Here is a 14,257-nt window from a genome sequence, read left to right on the forward strand (position 1 = left end):
CTAAGTTTAACAGCATAAACAGAAAACTAAAATGCCGGGCAACACTGACATGTAAGGTGGGGGTGGAAACATTCTATACATTAAACTCACACATTAACTGATAAAAGAATTGACATTCACATGGTAGTAAGTTGTTCTAAGGAACTCGTGTGCCAGATTACATTCTCCAAAGATGCTGCAACAGCGCCTTCCATCCCACATGCTCTTCTGCTGTGGCTTTGGTGCTCCTCCCATCAGGAAATGAAGTCTATGTCCTCTTCCCTTTAACCCAGGCAGCCTCAGGCTGCTTAGAGGAGCACTGTGGTTCCATTCCTCTGGCTAACCCTGATAAATATTGTTGGTGACAAAACCAGCCAACTAGCCCTTGGAGAGATTCAGTAGGGGAGACGCCAGGAGAGGGAAATATCCTGTCTCATTTTGTTCCTTCTAATCTCCCCATAGACTAAATGCAACTAGAAGCTAGAAAGGAGAAAGAGCCTATTGATATAGTTCCTACTGCGCCTCGTGCCCCAGTATACACAGCAGGGTGGAGAAGAGAAAAGAGTGGGCCTGGATTGGCAAAGGAAGAGTTAAACTCATATTAAAAAGCTGGGAAATGATTACCATAAAATTCAGAATGGTGTTCACCTCTGGAAGGGGGAGAAGGTAATGATTCTGAAAGGACACATGGGTGGAGGGGCATTTTCTTAGCAGAATAGTGGTTTGTCTCAAATGGGTGTTTGTCTTATAATTACGCATTAAACTATACACTGTTTTATACTTTTTGAGTATTTCATAAAAATTTAAAGAAAACAATGCTGACCAATAATAACTTGTGTATTTGAATTATAAAAGTCACAATAAATTTTCAGATGAGCACATTTGTAGCCCTTGAAACAAGTATGTTTAAAACACAAGAAAATTTTATAGACAAGCAAACAAGTCCTGACAAGTGAAAGAATTAAATAACTCATAACTAAAAGATCTTTTCTTTTTCTTTTTTTTAAGCTGTTTTGAGCCAGATGGGGAAGAAAAAATAGTAGCTAGAGTCCTGGACATGTTTAAATGCTGACCGCAGAGAACAATGGAGAAGTCAATGCTGCAGAGGTCAGTGGGGAAGAAAGGAAAATAAGTAAAACGCAGTCCTTCCCAGTCAACAGGGATGCACACTGCCAGGGGGACACAATGAGGAATGTTTATTGTACTGTGGCTGCAGGAAAAGCATGCATGTGACTGCATATAATTTGTTGGCTCAGTAGTGGGAAACTGAGGGAATTTCCCTATTTGATGCTTTGCTTTCTCTGTGACAGAAAACATGGGGAGGAGATGTCAAAGTCAGAGATAGAGGACAGTGAGAAGGCTTGAAGCACTCTCACATCGTGGAGACCAAGGACTTATAGGAGCAGAGAGAAAACAGTGAACAGGGTAAGTGAGGGGGTGGGTGGGGGTAGACTGGGAGGTTGCTAAATGACAGCAACAGGAGAGGGGTGGGGATGTGTAGTCTCTCTTGGATCTCAGAAGTTCTTCAGGAGGATGGAGGAGTAATGGTCTGGCTCTCACCTTCCACTCCAATGAACTGCAGAAAGTAAAGTAGAAAGGTTGGGCAGGAAGCCAAGCATGGGCAAACCTAGACGACTAATAAGTTACAGTTGAGTCTGTGGTAAGATTATCAAGAAATGGGACATGTTATGTTAAACAGGCTGTAAGGTTTTAAAGAAGAATTTGCCCTAGAAATATTCTGATATTGATTAGTGGATGGTATTGTGGCCTAGATGTTCAGACTGGCTCTGGAAGACTCCAAGTTTTTAGGTCACTTTCTGACATGAGAATCTCATGGTAACCACATGTTCATTATACATAATGATTTCCCTACATGTTCAGTGGGTTATCATATTCCTTCAAAGTTCTGGGTTAAGAACCATATTTAAAAGGTGGCTTTGTATTGGATGTGGCTATGGGGTGATCCTCATGGCTAATTCCATCACACAGATATTCTCTCCTAAAAGGCTGAATCTGCCAATCAGAAGAGAATACCTTAGAAAATTGATCAAAGCATAAACTGGCTTAATGTAGTTTGCTTTGGAAAGTAATGTTTTCATGACAATTTGGTGTTCCCATAACTCTAATTAAAGTGTTTATATATGCAAAACATCCTTGGGATCAAAATAACCTGAACCTGCCCTGACCCGTGTGAAGCAACTGACAAATGTTTCTCTCTTACATTGATGTTTTCTCCTTCTCTTTCTTCCTTTCTTCTCCTTTCTCTAAAAATAAATAAATAAAATCTTTTTAAAATGACCTGTATCTTAGGTGCTTAATAAACATTTCTTAAACTGAAGAGATAATAATGGGCTTCCTATGTAGACTTTCCTACAGAGAAAAGAAGGTGTTGGCCATGTATCATACACGTTTAGGCCCTCTGATAGTTCCCTTTTCATTATAAATGAGCCAATTAGTATTCTAGTCTGTGCACTGGCCTCTTGTGCATTGGGCTAGCACAAGCCTTTTCCCTCAAGTATGATTGACTCTGGGCACCCTGACAAAATTAAGTTTCTAGACTTCCAAAACCAAGAAATGAGCCCTGGAAAATGTGACTTGACTGAGGCAATGTCATCCTGAGGCCAGCCTAAGCAGCCCAGCTGGCCTCTCCCTAGGACATTTCTTGCTTGGTTGTTTAGAACAGTGACTCTATTTAAATCAGTTTGACCTCCTGCAATAAAAATCTTTGAGACCATGATGCAGTTGTTATCAAAACATTGTTGTAATCATAGTTAATGCAAGAGGACTGAGTAATTTATTAGAAATCATAGTGAGTTAATAAATACGCTGGCTGAGAGTGCTGCCTAATTCCAGAGTCTAGCATGGGGAGTTACTGCGAGTGTGTGGTTTGTGACTGTTCGTGGGTAGCGACCTAGAAACACTTCCATTTTAAGGCTGCAACTAGTGAGTTCTCATGTGCTTGTAGCAAAACAAAACAAGGCGACGTAAATTCTGTCTTCTTGTCTCTTTTGTTTGTATTCTACTTCATTGCTTCTTGTCACACAGGGTTGCACATTTCAGAGTGTGTTGTTCTTTTTGTTTGTAGAAATCAAAGACTATTCTCACAACTCTGAAGAGGTCATAATGACCAAAAAAAAAACAAAATTTTTTCCAACATGACAAACATTCCAATAATAATTCCTGATTATGCTTTTGTTTCTGTTCACCTACAAAAAGATAGTTTATAACTAACCTGTTCTACAAATGTCATTTCTTGCCAGGTTTCCCTTTAAGAGTTTTCTAACCATCAGAATTTCATAAATTCTCTTTAAGATTTACTGATTTCCATAGTAGTAAACCAAGATTTGTGAAAGAAAAATCACAGTATAAACAAGACTCATCCTTTAATTTTACCTGTTGTCAAGTAATTTATTCTTTTTTTATACTAAATCAACAAAGGTATACTATGGCTTAAAAAAATTCCTGGGCTTGTTGTGGGCAACTTATGGCTTAAAAAAAAAAAAGAAATCCTAGGTGGGAGGATAGGGACAGGAATGTTGGGAGTTTGTTTGGGGGGATATTTCAGAGAAAAGTTTGAGAAGCTCTGCTCACTTCTGGAATTAGTCCAGGGGCATCTTTGCTTTCCCTTCTTATCACTTCACTGAGAAAATTATGAATGCCTTTTAGTGTGGGTTGAACTGCCTTTGTACTACCCTGTCCTAACACTGGAAGGAATCTGTACACAAGAACATCTGGGGAAGCACAGGGAACAAGCCTCCTCACTAGTGGAAACTGTATTAGCCCTGTAAGGGAGGGGCACTTATTGGCTGAGAAAGGGGTTTGGATCTTGCTGTTGTGCGAAAAGAAACTGGTGGTGTAGCTGAGAGATGATAATGATTACACAAGTCCAGGTGTTTTAATTTGAAGGTAAGAGGAGAGAATGTCAATCAAAAAAGATACTCAAGTCCCAGATTAAGATTTTAAAAATGGAATGGATTCTAAAGAGGAACGTGGAGATCAGCAACGGTAAGAACGTGCCCAAGGGAATCTCTGGAGAAAGTGAGAAGTAGGAAAAAAGGAAGAGAAAAAAATGTCCTTCCAGTAAGCCAAAAAACATAAATTCCTCAGCTAGGTGATTAGAATGCCAGGAGGACTATTCACCAAGAATACAAGCTGCCAACTTCATAGTGAATGCTATCACTTGGACTTTCCTTGGAAAAAAAAATCTGCAAGAAAATTTAATTGCTGTTCACTGTAAAATAGAGTTTTCACCTGCACACAGGATAATAGACTTGGAAGTATAAAGTAAAAAGCAGGTATAGAAAAATCAGGGTCAGAAGTACTGTGTGAGGGCAGAAGCCAGGCTCAGTGGTATGTGACAGCTGTTGAATGGAAGAAGAACACATTTCGAAGCACGCTTGTGAGATGCCCAGGTGGGACAATGTTCAATTGATGACCATAGCAAAGAAGCATGAACAAACCCAGTAAGTTAAAGGGTACAAAGGATGACAGGGGAGACTTCAGAGAAATTTACCAAAGTAAGAGCACAACTTTTAGTAAAGTTAAAACTAGAGCCAGATTATAGTAATATTAAAATGAATCTACTTTTTAATGTATTTGAGTTCTTCAAAAAGAATATCTCTCAGCAAAGTATTATAGCACTCAAATCTAACATCCTATATTTCTGTATGGCTACAAATGGAAAACTTCACAGTATTCTGCGTGAATAAATGACATAGTCAATAGCGCTCGATTAGATACTCATATATGTATTTTTCAAGGGCTAAATAACACAGCAGGCATGTAAAAGGCCAAACCACCAGATTTCTTTGAAGTTCAATCCTTTGAAAAATGCTGGTGGAAACAGACAGTCCTAGTTCAAAGAAACATACCTGTACTGGTATTTTTACAGTAACATTTTAACTGAAAAACAGTTGTTTTAAAAATACAATTGGACACAACGATGGAGGTGGGTGGGTAACATAAATGTAATAAAATAAGCATTTTAGACCTTTTTCTGAAAGAGCTTACAGTAGTTGTTGCACATTAAATAACCTGGATTTCCACTTCAGCTTCTCTGAAGAGAAGTGAGGATATTGCAGCCTTGCAATTTAGAAGAAATCCACAATTAGAAGAAAACTGTTGGCTATTTCTTTGAGAAAAATTACCCAGATAATAAAACAAGTCAAGTCAACTTTTCTTATGACTAACTATGGTTACCAACCCTGGTACGTGACTTCGCTTAGGTTACTCTATTAAGAAGTATGTGTAAGCTCTTGTAAAAAGAAAAAAAGTCTAATCTTGAATTTTGTGATTTTTTGTGTAAATTTGCAAACTTTATCACTCATTTGATTAGTAATACAATACAAATACACTTTCACCAGGCTGATTTCTAGACAAGTAGGCCTGCTGCCTATCTGTGTTGCCTTCTCCTATCTCCTCCCACTTCCTTTCCACAGCCACCCTCACCCCCAGCCGCTGGCCCAGAGTCCCTGTTCTGCTTCCTAGTGGCCGTGGACTCCACCTGTGGCCTTCTAGGCTTGCCCTCTAGAACATAGTCCTAAGCATCAGACTGGCAAGTCTGGAAACCATTTTTTTAAATTTTTATTTTTCAATTCCAGCTGATGTTCAATATTACATTAGTTTCAGGTGTACTGCAAAGTAATTAGACATTTATATAACTTACAAAGTGATCTGCAAACGCTTTTTTTAAAAGATTTTATTTACTTATTTTTTAGAGAGGGGAAGGGAGGGAGAGAGAGGGAGAAACGTCAACGTGTGGTTGCCTCTCATGTGGCCCCCCTGGGGACCCGGCCTGAAACCCAGGCATGTGTGTGGCCTGACTGGGAATCGAACCTGTGATGCTTTGGTTCGCAGCCCGCTGCAAACGTTTTTGATTAAACACCCTATCAGAAAGAATTTTGAGTATATCCTCAATATCTTTATAAATTACATGCATATATTAATGTCAATATATTATAAAATACTAAAATAGAAAATTTTCAACAAAGATGAAATAATCATAGTTTTAAACATTTTAAAATGTATTAATAATATAAAACGCATTTTTCTCCAAAATGTTACTTTTAACAAAGCTTTTAGGGGAAAACAATAACTGAATATTCTTCAAATTTTCCAAACCTTGATTTCACATTTTGTGAGACAGCAGTGCAGGTGTCTGCTTTTATGTTCAGTTTACTTAAAGGCTCTCTGAGAAGAACTCACAGAGATGTGTGGATTTAAATGGAAAAACTGCTTCATTAGCTGGGTTACTAATATTTTTCAGTCCCATCACTCATTATACAAAGGTTTTGGTTGAAATCTGATGAATACATTTCCATCCTGCCTACTGTTACTCATTTGCTCCAGCTAACTAATTAGAAGGTGGTGTACATTTTTATATTTTTAACAAGTGGCTTCAAAATCCATAGGATTGTACTTGGAAAATGTTTAGGTTGGTTAAAAAATCCTGTAAGATATAAGTTTTTATAGGCTAAGTACATTATTTTCAATCACAAAAAATTACATAATAAAGGAGATATTATTAAACATCAGCACAGCACAGCGGGTAAGGAAGCCCCTGGATCCGGTTGTCTAAGCTGGAGTCCCAGCTCCTCCTCCACTCACTACTGGTGTAGCTGTGGGCAAGTCCTTAGCACCCTTATGCCTCAACGTTCTCTCCTGTAAATTAGGGTAGCAACAGAGAATTCAATAGGGTCATTATGAGAATTAAATAAGCCAATAATCATAAAGTACTTACCATATTTTGCCGTGTACAGTGTGCTCCCGAATATAATGTGCACCCATGTTTTTGGTCCAAACTTTCAGGAAAAAAATCTTTCGCTTTAATTTTTAAATTCAATTTTTTATTTATTTCTATTTAGAAACAAAACTGATTTTCATATTCCAGGGTATTATTTTGCATACAAATACTGTTATAGCTTTCTAGAGTAACACTTTTAATGCACAAGTGTAAATAAAAGAATTAAAAACATTTACATAGATATGGAATTAGTACTACCCATGTATAATGCACATCCTTATTTTTTCCTCAAAAATTTGGGCAAAACAGTGTACATTATACATGGAAAAATATGGTCATATCAATTAATATCTAGCAATATAGTATATTTAAGTATGTAAAGGACTATGGGTAGATTTATTGTGCCCTGCTATTATAAGTATAATCATTAAAATCACTTTTGTAATCAGTTGGGTATTATTTACCAAAGTAATAGCAGGTAATATCCTGCTATTACCCTGTAATACCCTGTGACAGCATACCCACCAAGAAACTATATTTTAAAATAAGAGTAGTCCTAGCAGGTTTATTTGTAATATGCAAAAACTAGAAATAACCCACACGTGCATTTACAACAAAATGGATAAATGAATGGTCACACTGAATGCTATTCAGCAACAAAAAGAAATGGAAGAAACCAATCACAGCTACATCCACATGGATAAATCTTACAAATGATGATAAGCTTAAGAACCAAAACACAAAAGAGTACATACATTGTTATGCCTTTTATATAAAGTTCAAAGAGAAGGCCAAAATACTAGTTTAGGAATGCATATAGGTAGTAAAACTGTAAGAAAAAAATAATTGTCACAAAGTCAGACTCGAGATTATCTCTCTGAGGAAGACGACTGTAACTGAGGAAGGGCAACCAGGGGTGTTGTGTGTGTGCATCTTTGCATGGGTGTTGATAATGCTATTTTTCTGACCTGGGAGACATTTAGAAAGTTTATTTTATTTAATTAAGTCACATGCATAGGTATTAAGCACTTTTCTTTATGTGTATGATATTTCACAATAAAGAAATGTTAAAAAAAATCCTGCAGTACAAATCTTGTTTTCACAAAGTTAACCACATTGATAACATCCTATAATGTTTGTGTTCTGGCTTCAGCTTCTTTGCTGGAATAACTGCCCGTGACATGTACTGTGAATTTAATGTGGTTGCTGTCACTGTAACCTTAGCTTGGACTCCTTCCTATATGCAAAAAAAAAATAAATTATTTTTTAGTCTAAACAACTAATCCACCAGTGGTTACACAAGTTTTGCATACAAGAGTTTTTATTTTTTTAAAGTTAATTATTGTTTAAAATGTCATTAAAAGATGTAATAAAGAATATCTACTACCAAAATTGCCATTTTAAAATAAATTTTATTATTGAAACATAATCTAGTAAAAAGCACACTGAAACAGAATCTACTAAATACAATAGCATGAGACATATTAAAAACATCTGTGCTTTCAGTTTAACCTTATCATAAGCTTCCACACTGTGTATCTTATTCCAATACATGTATCTTCAGGTCTTGAGCAATATTTTATAACCATATTCTCAAGGTATTCACTGTCAAAGAATGCAGTTGTTTCTTTCCATTTGTGTTCCATGTATATTTCAGCCATTTTTATCTTAGCCGGAAACAAACTATTTTCTCAATTGTATGTTGCTTTTTGACTTTCATTTTTAAAAAAAAGTTCAGAAGCTTTTTAGCATTTATAATTAGTGAGTTTTCTTTAAAGTATCAACTTGAATAGTACTTTAGTTTATATCCTGGAAATATTGTTGACTTTTATCTTCATGTTTGGATGTCTAGTTTTTAAATGGTTGGCTAATTGTGATCAGTTCAGAATACTGTTATCTATTAACTATAATACGCAGAGTGAAGTCAACATTAGCAAAAGTAGATGTAAATTCATACTTAAACCAGTGTTCTTTATAATTTCAACTATTATGGCCAACTTATTGACCGGTGATTAGTTTTTCACCTTTCCAATGTGGCTCCCAAAGGGTGTCAGAAATGTCAGCTTAGCCAACTGTCTGTTGCCTATTATTACATTATTAACACTGTCGTCACTGGTCCACGCTGAAACAGTTTACTTAAATGCCTTCATAAATCCACTTAGATCTGAAAACTGCAACATGCGGCAGTATGTTCAAAGTGAACTAAGGGGAGAGTCCTCTCCTCCCCAGCCCTGCACTGTGCTCCCACCCACTCCCAAGAACACCAGGTGCTTGCCTTCCTGCTGACCAAGTAGGGGTGCCAGTGCCAATCCTCATGTTAAGCATTAGTAAAGCTTACTTTCTTTCCTTCTTTTTCGTAAAAAAAAATATGATTTTAAATAGAAGTTCAAATGCCTAATTGTGGAATTTCAGGGGTTATTTCCTGCACACCATTTTGGAGACCCTTGCTCTAGATGCGTAGTCTTAAAACAATGTTAGAAAGCCCTCTTTTAACGAAAGTGAACATGAAACTCTAACATTTAAAAAACAGATGGCAACAAGACTGCTCTGATTGACTCTGAGATGGGAGGAGTAGGGGCTCAGCCCTCTCCGGTCGGTTTCATTTTCTCCATCACCTCTTCAGCGGACTCGAAGATTCTCTGTGTGAAACCTAGTTTCCTTGAAACACAGTTGGAAAAATCTTATGCCAGGCCCAGCTTCTCAGACCTGCCCTTAATGACACTTGCTTCCTCTTTAGTCATTAAGGACCAGCATGTTTTTAAGGGCTGGCACACTAATATTCACAACATGGGGACCAGTAATAGCTCACTGAGTTACTGCCCATGTGCCTTACACTCAAATGTGGCTACATTTCATCTGAGGATAAGAACATTAAAAATGAATATAAGTGATGGCCCTTCAGCCAAGGAAATACGAAAACTGTTGTCTGGGCCAGAGGCCCTTCCTTGTGTGTTCCCCAGTGACCTTGAGGTTGGAGAACACTGATAATCCAATTTGTTACACCCTGGTTAAAAAAATAGTAATGCTACTAATGGAAACTGCAAATGTATAAATCAAATAAAAATTGTAAATAAAAAGGAAATAATTATAAAATGCCTTAAGGTAATTATGAAAAAATCATTAAGGTATCAGGAAATGGACCATCTTTGATACTGTATTAACAAGATAAGTAACACTAACTGCTGTAAAAACTGACCCCAAAATGTCTGGCTTAACTCAGTAAAGATATGTTTTCTCATTCATATCACAGTGCAAGGCATGCTATGAGGAAACTATGCTGTACCTACTCATTTAGGTACCCAAGCTTCTTCCCAAACTGTGGACCAACACATTCAATCACGTTTTGTCAAGGCTGGCCTGGTTTCATCCAGTTGGTAGATGGAAAGGTAAAAGGGAATAGAGAAGGCATGCCTTCTCTTAACTGCAGGGATTATGTTCCTCTGATAGGAAGTAATCATATGGCGGCCCTACCTTTGTGCAAACACTTTGGTACATATGATTTAGCTATGGGTCCTGGAAGAGAATCTAGTTTTGGTCAGCATCTACCCAGGCTTCATCACATAAACAGAGCTTGGTATAGGGGTTCCCAATGTATAACACGATATCACTAGGTCTGCCTTTGGAAATCTCTTGGAAAGTCTCTATCACTCTCTTTTCAACCTGCTGTAATAAAGGAATCTGCTTGCCTGCACTAATTTCAGCTCTTGTTCCCAGAACAAGCCATAATGTTCCATGTCTCTATACCTTTGCATGTGATTTGCATGTCTGTCTATTCTTCCAGTACTACTTCCCTTTCAACCTCCTCTTCCTCCAAATCTAGCAAGCTCCTTTTCATCTATTAAGACCTAAAATGATGCTTACTTCTCTCTATGAACTTCTCTCTAATGACACAGAAGGCACACAGATCTCTCTTTAATGTTCACTGGACCTTATTGTTGTAGGTTGCACCTACCTCTATTACTAGATCATTAGCCTGTACTGTAAGTATTTAAGGAACCAGTATGTTTTCAAAAGGATCAGACATATTAATATTCACAAAATAGTGACATTAGTAGACTTAGTTTCTCAAGGGTTAAGGACTGAGTCTTATGTATCTTAGTATCTCCCATGCCTTGTCAGCACAGGTCTGGCTCACTCAATAATTGAGGGAAAAAAAATGCATCCTGTCTCCATTTTTGCCACTTCCTGGTCAGTCTGTCAGTCTCTCTTGCTCGCTCTCTGGTATGGTGATAAAACACATAAAATTTACCACGTGCACCATTTTTTAACTGTACATTGCAGTAATGTTAACTATATGTCCCTTGTTTGGGACAGATCTCTAGAGTTTTTTCATCTTGCAAAGCTGAAAACGATACTCATTGAACTCACCATTTCCCCCTCTCTCCAGCCCTTGATGACCACCATTCTACTTTCTAAGAGTTTGCCTACCTTAGCTACCTCATATAAGTGGAAAAATTTAGCATTTGGTATTTTGTGACTGGCTAGTTTCACTTAGTAAATGATTTAAAGATCCATTCATATTGTAACATATGATAGGATTTCCTTCTCTCTTTTTTTTTGGTATTTTGTGACTGGCTAGTTTCACTTAGTAAAATGATTTAAAGATCCATTCATATTGTAACATATGATAGGATTTCCTTCTCTCTTTTTTTGAGGCTGAATAATATTTCATTGTATGTATATACATTTTATTTATCTATTCATCCATTATGTGTCTTTGATTTTGACCTGTGGTCACTGGGGAGGACTACGAGAACGTATATTTTCTATTGACCCAAAAGAAAGGGTAATCCTGTACTCAAATATTTCAGGACGGCTTAGGTTCTGGAGACTAAAAGATAAATTATACTGAGTACAAAGGGAAAGTAGTTTTTTTTTTTTTTTTTTACACAGAATGATTTTACAAAAAGTGCCTCCTATCATACCCTATTTGAGCATAAAAAACTATTACACAATTTTCATCTGAGCAACAAGGGCCCGTAATAAAAAGCTGTTCGCATTCCAAAGGCCTCTCTTACCCCAGTCTTTTCACTGCCCTCCTCAGTACCTCCTGTTTCATACCCTCAATAGCTCTGTCTGAGAAACGCTAGCAGCAAAATTTTAAAGTAGGGCAAAATAAATGAATAATAAGGGAATAAACAAGAACTCTTTCTCACCAGAGCACTTGTAAGAATTCTCATGTTTATGCAGAAGCTGAGCCCCGAGTAACCTCTGGCCCTTTTTGATATTAGTAGGTTCCAGTGTTCATTTCCACTGAGTTAGTTTGAGGCCCTGTAGAGACATTTATAACCTTGATGGGATCTAAGTATCTTTGCGCTGAGGCATGAACTTTATTTTTTGCAGTTGGTCTGATGGGGCTATTATGAAAAGACGTAGCAATAATGTGTATTTTTTTAAAAATCTCAAAGTAAACTCGCATTTTACTTGTAACACGAGTTAAACACCTCACACCATCGCAAGTAAAATCCCCAGCACTTAAAATCCTGCAGTTTTTAGTTAATATATGCCAAATATAGCTTGAAATTGTAACTAATCCCTCCAGAGCTGTATTAGCAAATTGGTGGTGAACAAAGAGCCATTTCTGCACTAGCAGGAATGTGCCTTTTTTCCGCCCGCCTCAAAAGCGTGATTTTAGAAAACAGCTGTAGCGCATGTTGACAAATGACAAAGCGACAGACGTGGTCGAACACTTCGGTCAATGACGAGCAGGGGCGCTGGGAGAGGCCGACGGACTCGGATCCCTAGCTTCACTAACCTCTTTTTTCCAGTCTTTAGGGCGTGGGGGCCTCACCGCCCCACCCCCCTTTCCCTGGCTCCTGTTACAGCCGTTCCAGTTGAAACAAACTTGCTGCAGGCGGATTGGCGATCGGGAGCTCTTCGGCGGGGCGCTGTATTTATTCATTATATTCCGCGGCGTCCCGCCTGGGCCGCTCTTTAGTATCCGCCGCCACCCGGGCTCCCGGGCCTCCGCCGGCCGCCGCGTCCCCTGCGGCTGCCGACCCCGGGGCGGCCCGTGCCTGCGCCCGCCCGGCCACCGAGGGGGCGGAGAGGACCCAGCATTTCTCCTAACCCCCTTCGGCCAGGAGGAGGAGCAGCTGCTGAAGCCGACTGCTGGCCGGCCGCGGGAGCGAGGCGAAGCGGGGCCTGCGGCGCCCGGGAGCCCACGACTCGCGGCGGCAGCGGCGGGGAGGCGGTGACCGGGCAGCCGCCGGGATGTTCCCGGCACTTCCTGACTGGCTGGCCCCGCGCTCCGCGCCGGACGCGCGCGCCCCGGCCCCCTGCTCGCCGCCCGGCGGGGGCCCGCTCTGCGTCGGCCGCCGCCGAGGTGGAGGCACTCGAGCGGGTCGCGGCAGGGGATGAGCTGATTGCGGGTAAATACGCCGCGGACCGGCCGGAGAGGCCGTGGGAGCTTCGTTTTTCGGAGTCGCCGCCCAGCCCTTGGATTCGAGATCATGTACGTGCGCGTCGCGGTCCTGCTATTGTCTCTGCCCCGCGCCGGTGCTGCCCGCGCCCCAGGGCCAGGGGCTCGCGCTGGTCCTCGTCGCGTGGCTGCCAGCGCTTCCCGTTCTGGCGGAGCGCCGCTCGCGCTGACCACGCGCCTCGCCACCCTCTGCCCCTCTCCGTCCCGCAGGTTCCATTCACATCGTGGCGCTGGGGAACGAAGGGGACTCATTTCACCAGGACAGTCGGGCGTTGGGCTCATCCGCATGTACCTGGGGAGAAGCCCGCTGGTCTCCGGGGACGAAAGCAGCTTGTTGCTGAACGCGACCAGCACCGTCGCGCGTCCCGTGTTCACGGAAGTACCAGGCCAGCGCGTTTGGAAACGTCAAGCTGGTGGTCCACGATTGCCCCGTCTGGGTAAGGCGCGGCAGCTGCTCAGGGATGACACTGACGCAGCTTTTCTTTCATTTTTTCCCCACCTCCCCTCTTTCATGAAAGTGAAGTGTCCGGTTCCCCCAGGTGGAGTTTTCGAACGCTTTTGGGAATACATTTTGTCCTTTGTTTCATCGGGCAGGGAGCAGCCGTAAGAGCACTCTTAGAAGGCAAAAAGCCCCAGTGGGAAAGTGGAGCGTTTACACTTTAGGACTGTGGCTTGTCCCTTGGTAGACGCTGACAGTTGAATGTGCCAGCCACAAGGGACAGGGTTACTGAGTTTCACCAGCAGAGAGCAATGTTTTTTATGCCTACCCTGTCAGTGATAGTGTAATACCTAGTGTTCTAAAAATAAAGTCCTCTGAACACTCAACACAGGCAAAAATACATTTCACTGGGGCAGTTCAGAAACAGGACCCTGGAAAGGAAAACGAGAGACAGGGACTGAGAATTAATTTTTAAAAACTCATTTATATTACTGCCTACCTTTGAAATTTTTTAGTGTTTCTAATTGTGATAATGCAGACCCTCTTTGACATGTCAGGCCATTTGTTTTTAGTAATTCATAAATCAAATGATATTACTAATACTGCTTGGAATTTTGAAAAGCTTTAAATTCTGTAATAATTAACAGGAATTGTAATGAAGTTGATAAATTCTAGT

General features: G+C 40.1%; 2 protein-coding genes across 2 annotated transcripts in view; one reads left to right on the plus strand and one right to left on the minus strand.

The window, feature by feature from the left end:
* Positions 1-273, minus strand: part of SPATA9 (spermatogenesis associated 9) — a 51,938-nt gene extending 51,665 nt beyond the window's left edge. The window contains exon 1 of the mRNA XM_036020561.1: positions 91-273. Coding sequence (XP_035876454.1) covers positions 91-94 — 4 coding nt within the window. The 5' untranslated portion in view covers positions 95-273. The remainder of the gene's footprint in view (positions 1-90) is intronic.
* Positions 274-12,655: 12,382 nt separating this feature from the next.
* The window catches only part of RHOBTB3 (Rho related BTB domain containing 3), a 49,963-nt gene continuing 48,361 nt past the window's right edge, over positions 12,656-14,257 (plus strand). Inside the window, 4 exon segments of the mRNA XM_036020560.1 lie at positions 12,656-13,177; positions 13,356-13,412; positions 13,415-13,521; positions 13,523-13,579. Coding sequence (XP_035876453.1) covers positions 13,174-13,177; positions 13,356-13,412; positions 13,415-13,521; positions 13,523-13,579 — 225 coding nt within the window. The 5' untranslated portion in view covers positions 12,656-13,173.

Source organism: Phyllostomus discolor, chromosome 3 (genome assembly GCF_004126475.2).
Source record: "Phyllostomus discolor isolate MPI-MPIP mPhyDis1 chromosome 3, mPhyDis1.pri.v3, whole genome shotgun sequence".
Taxonomy (NCBI): Eukaryota; Metazoa; Chordata; class Mammalia; order Chiroptera; family Phyllostomidae; genus Phyllostomus; species Phyllostomus discolor.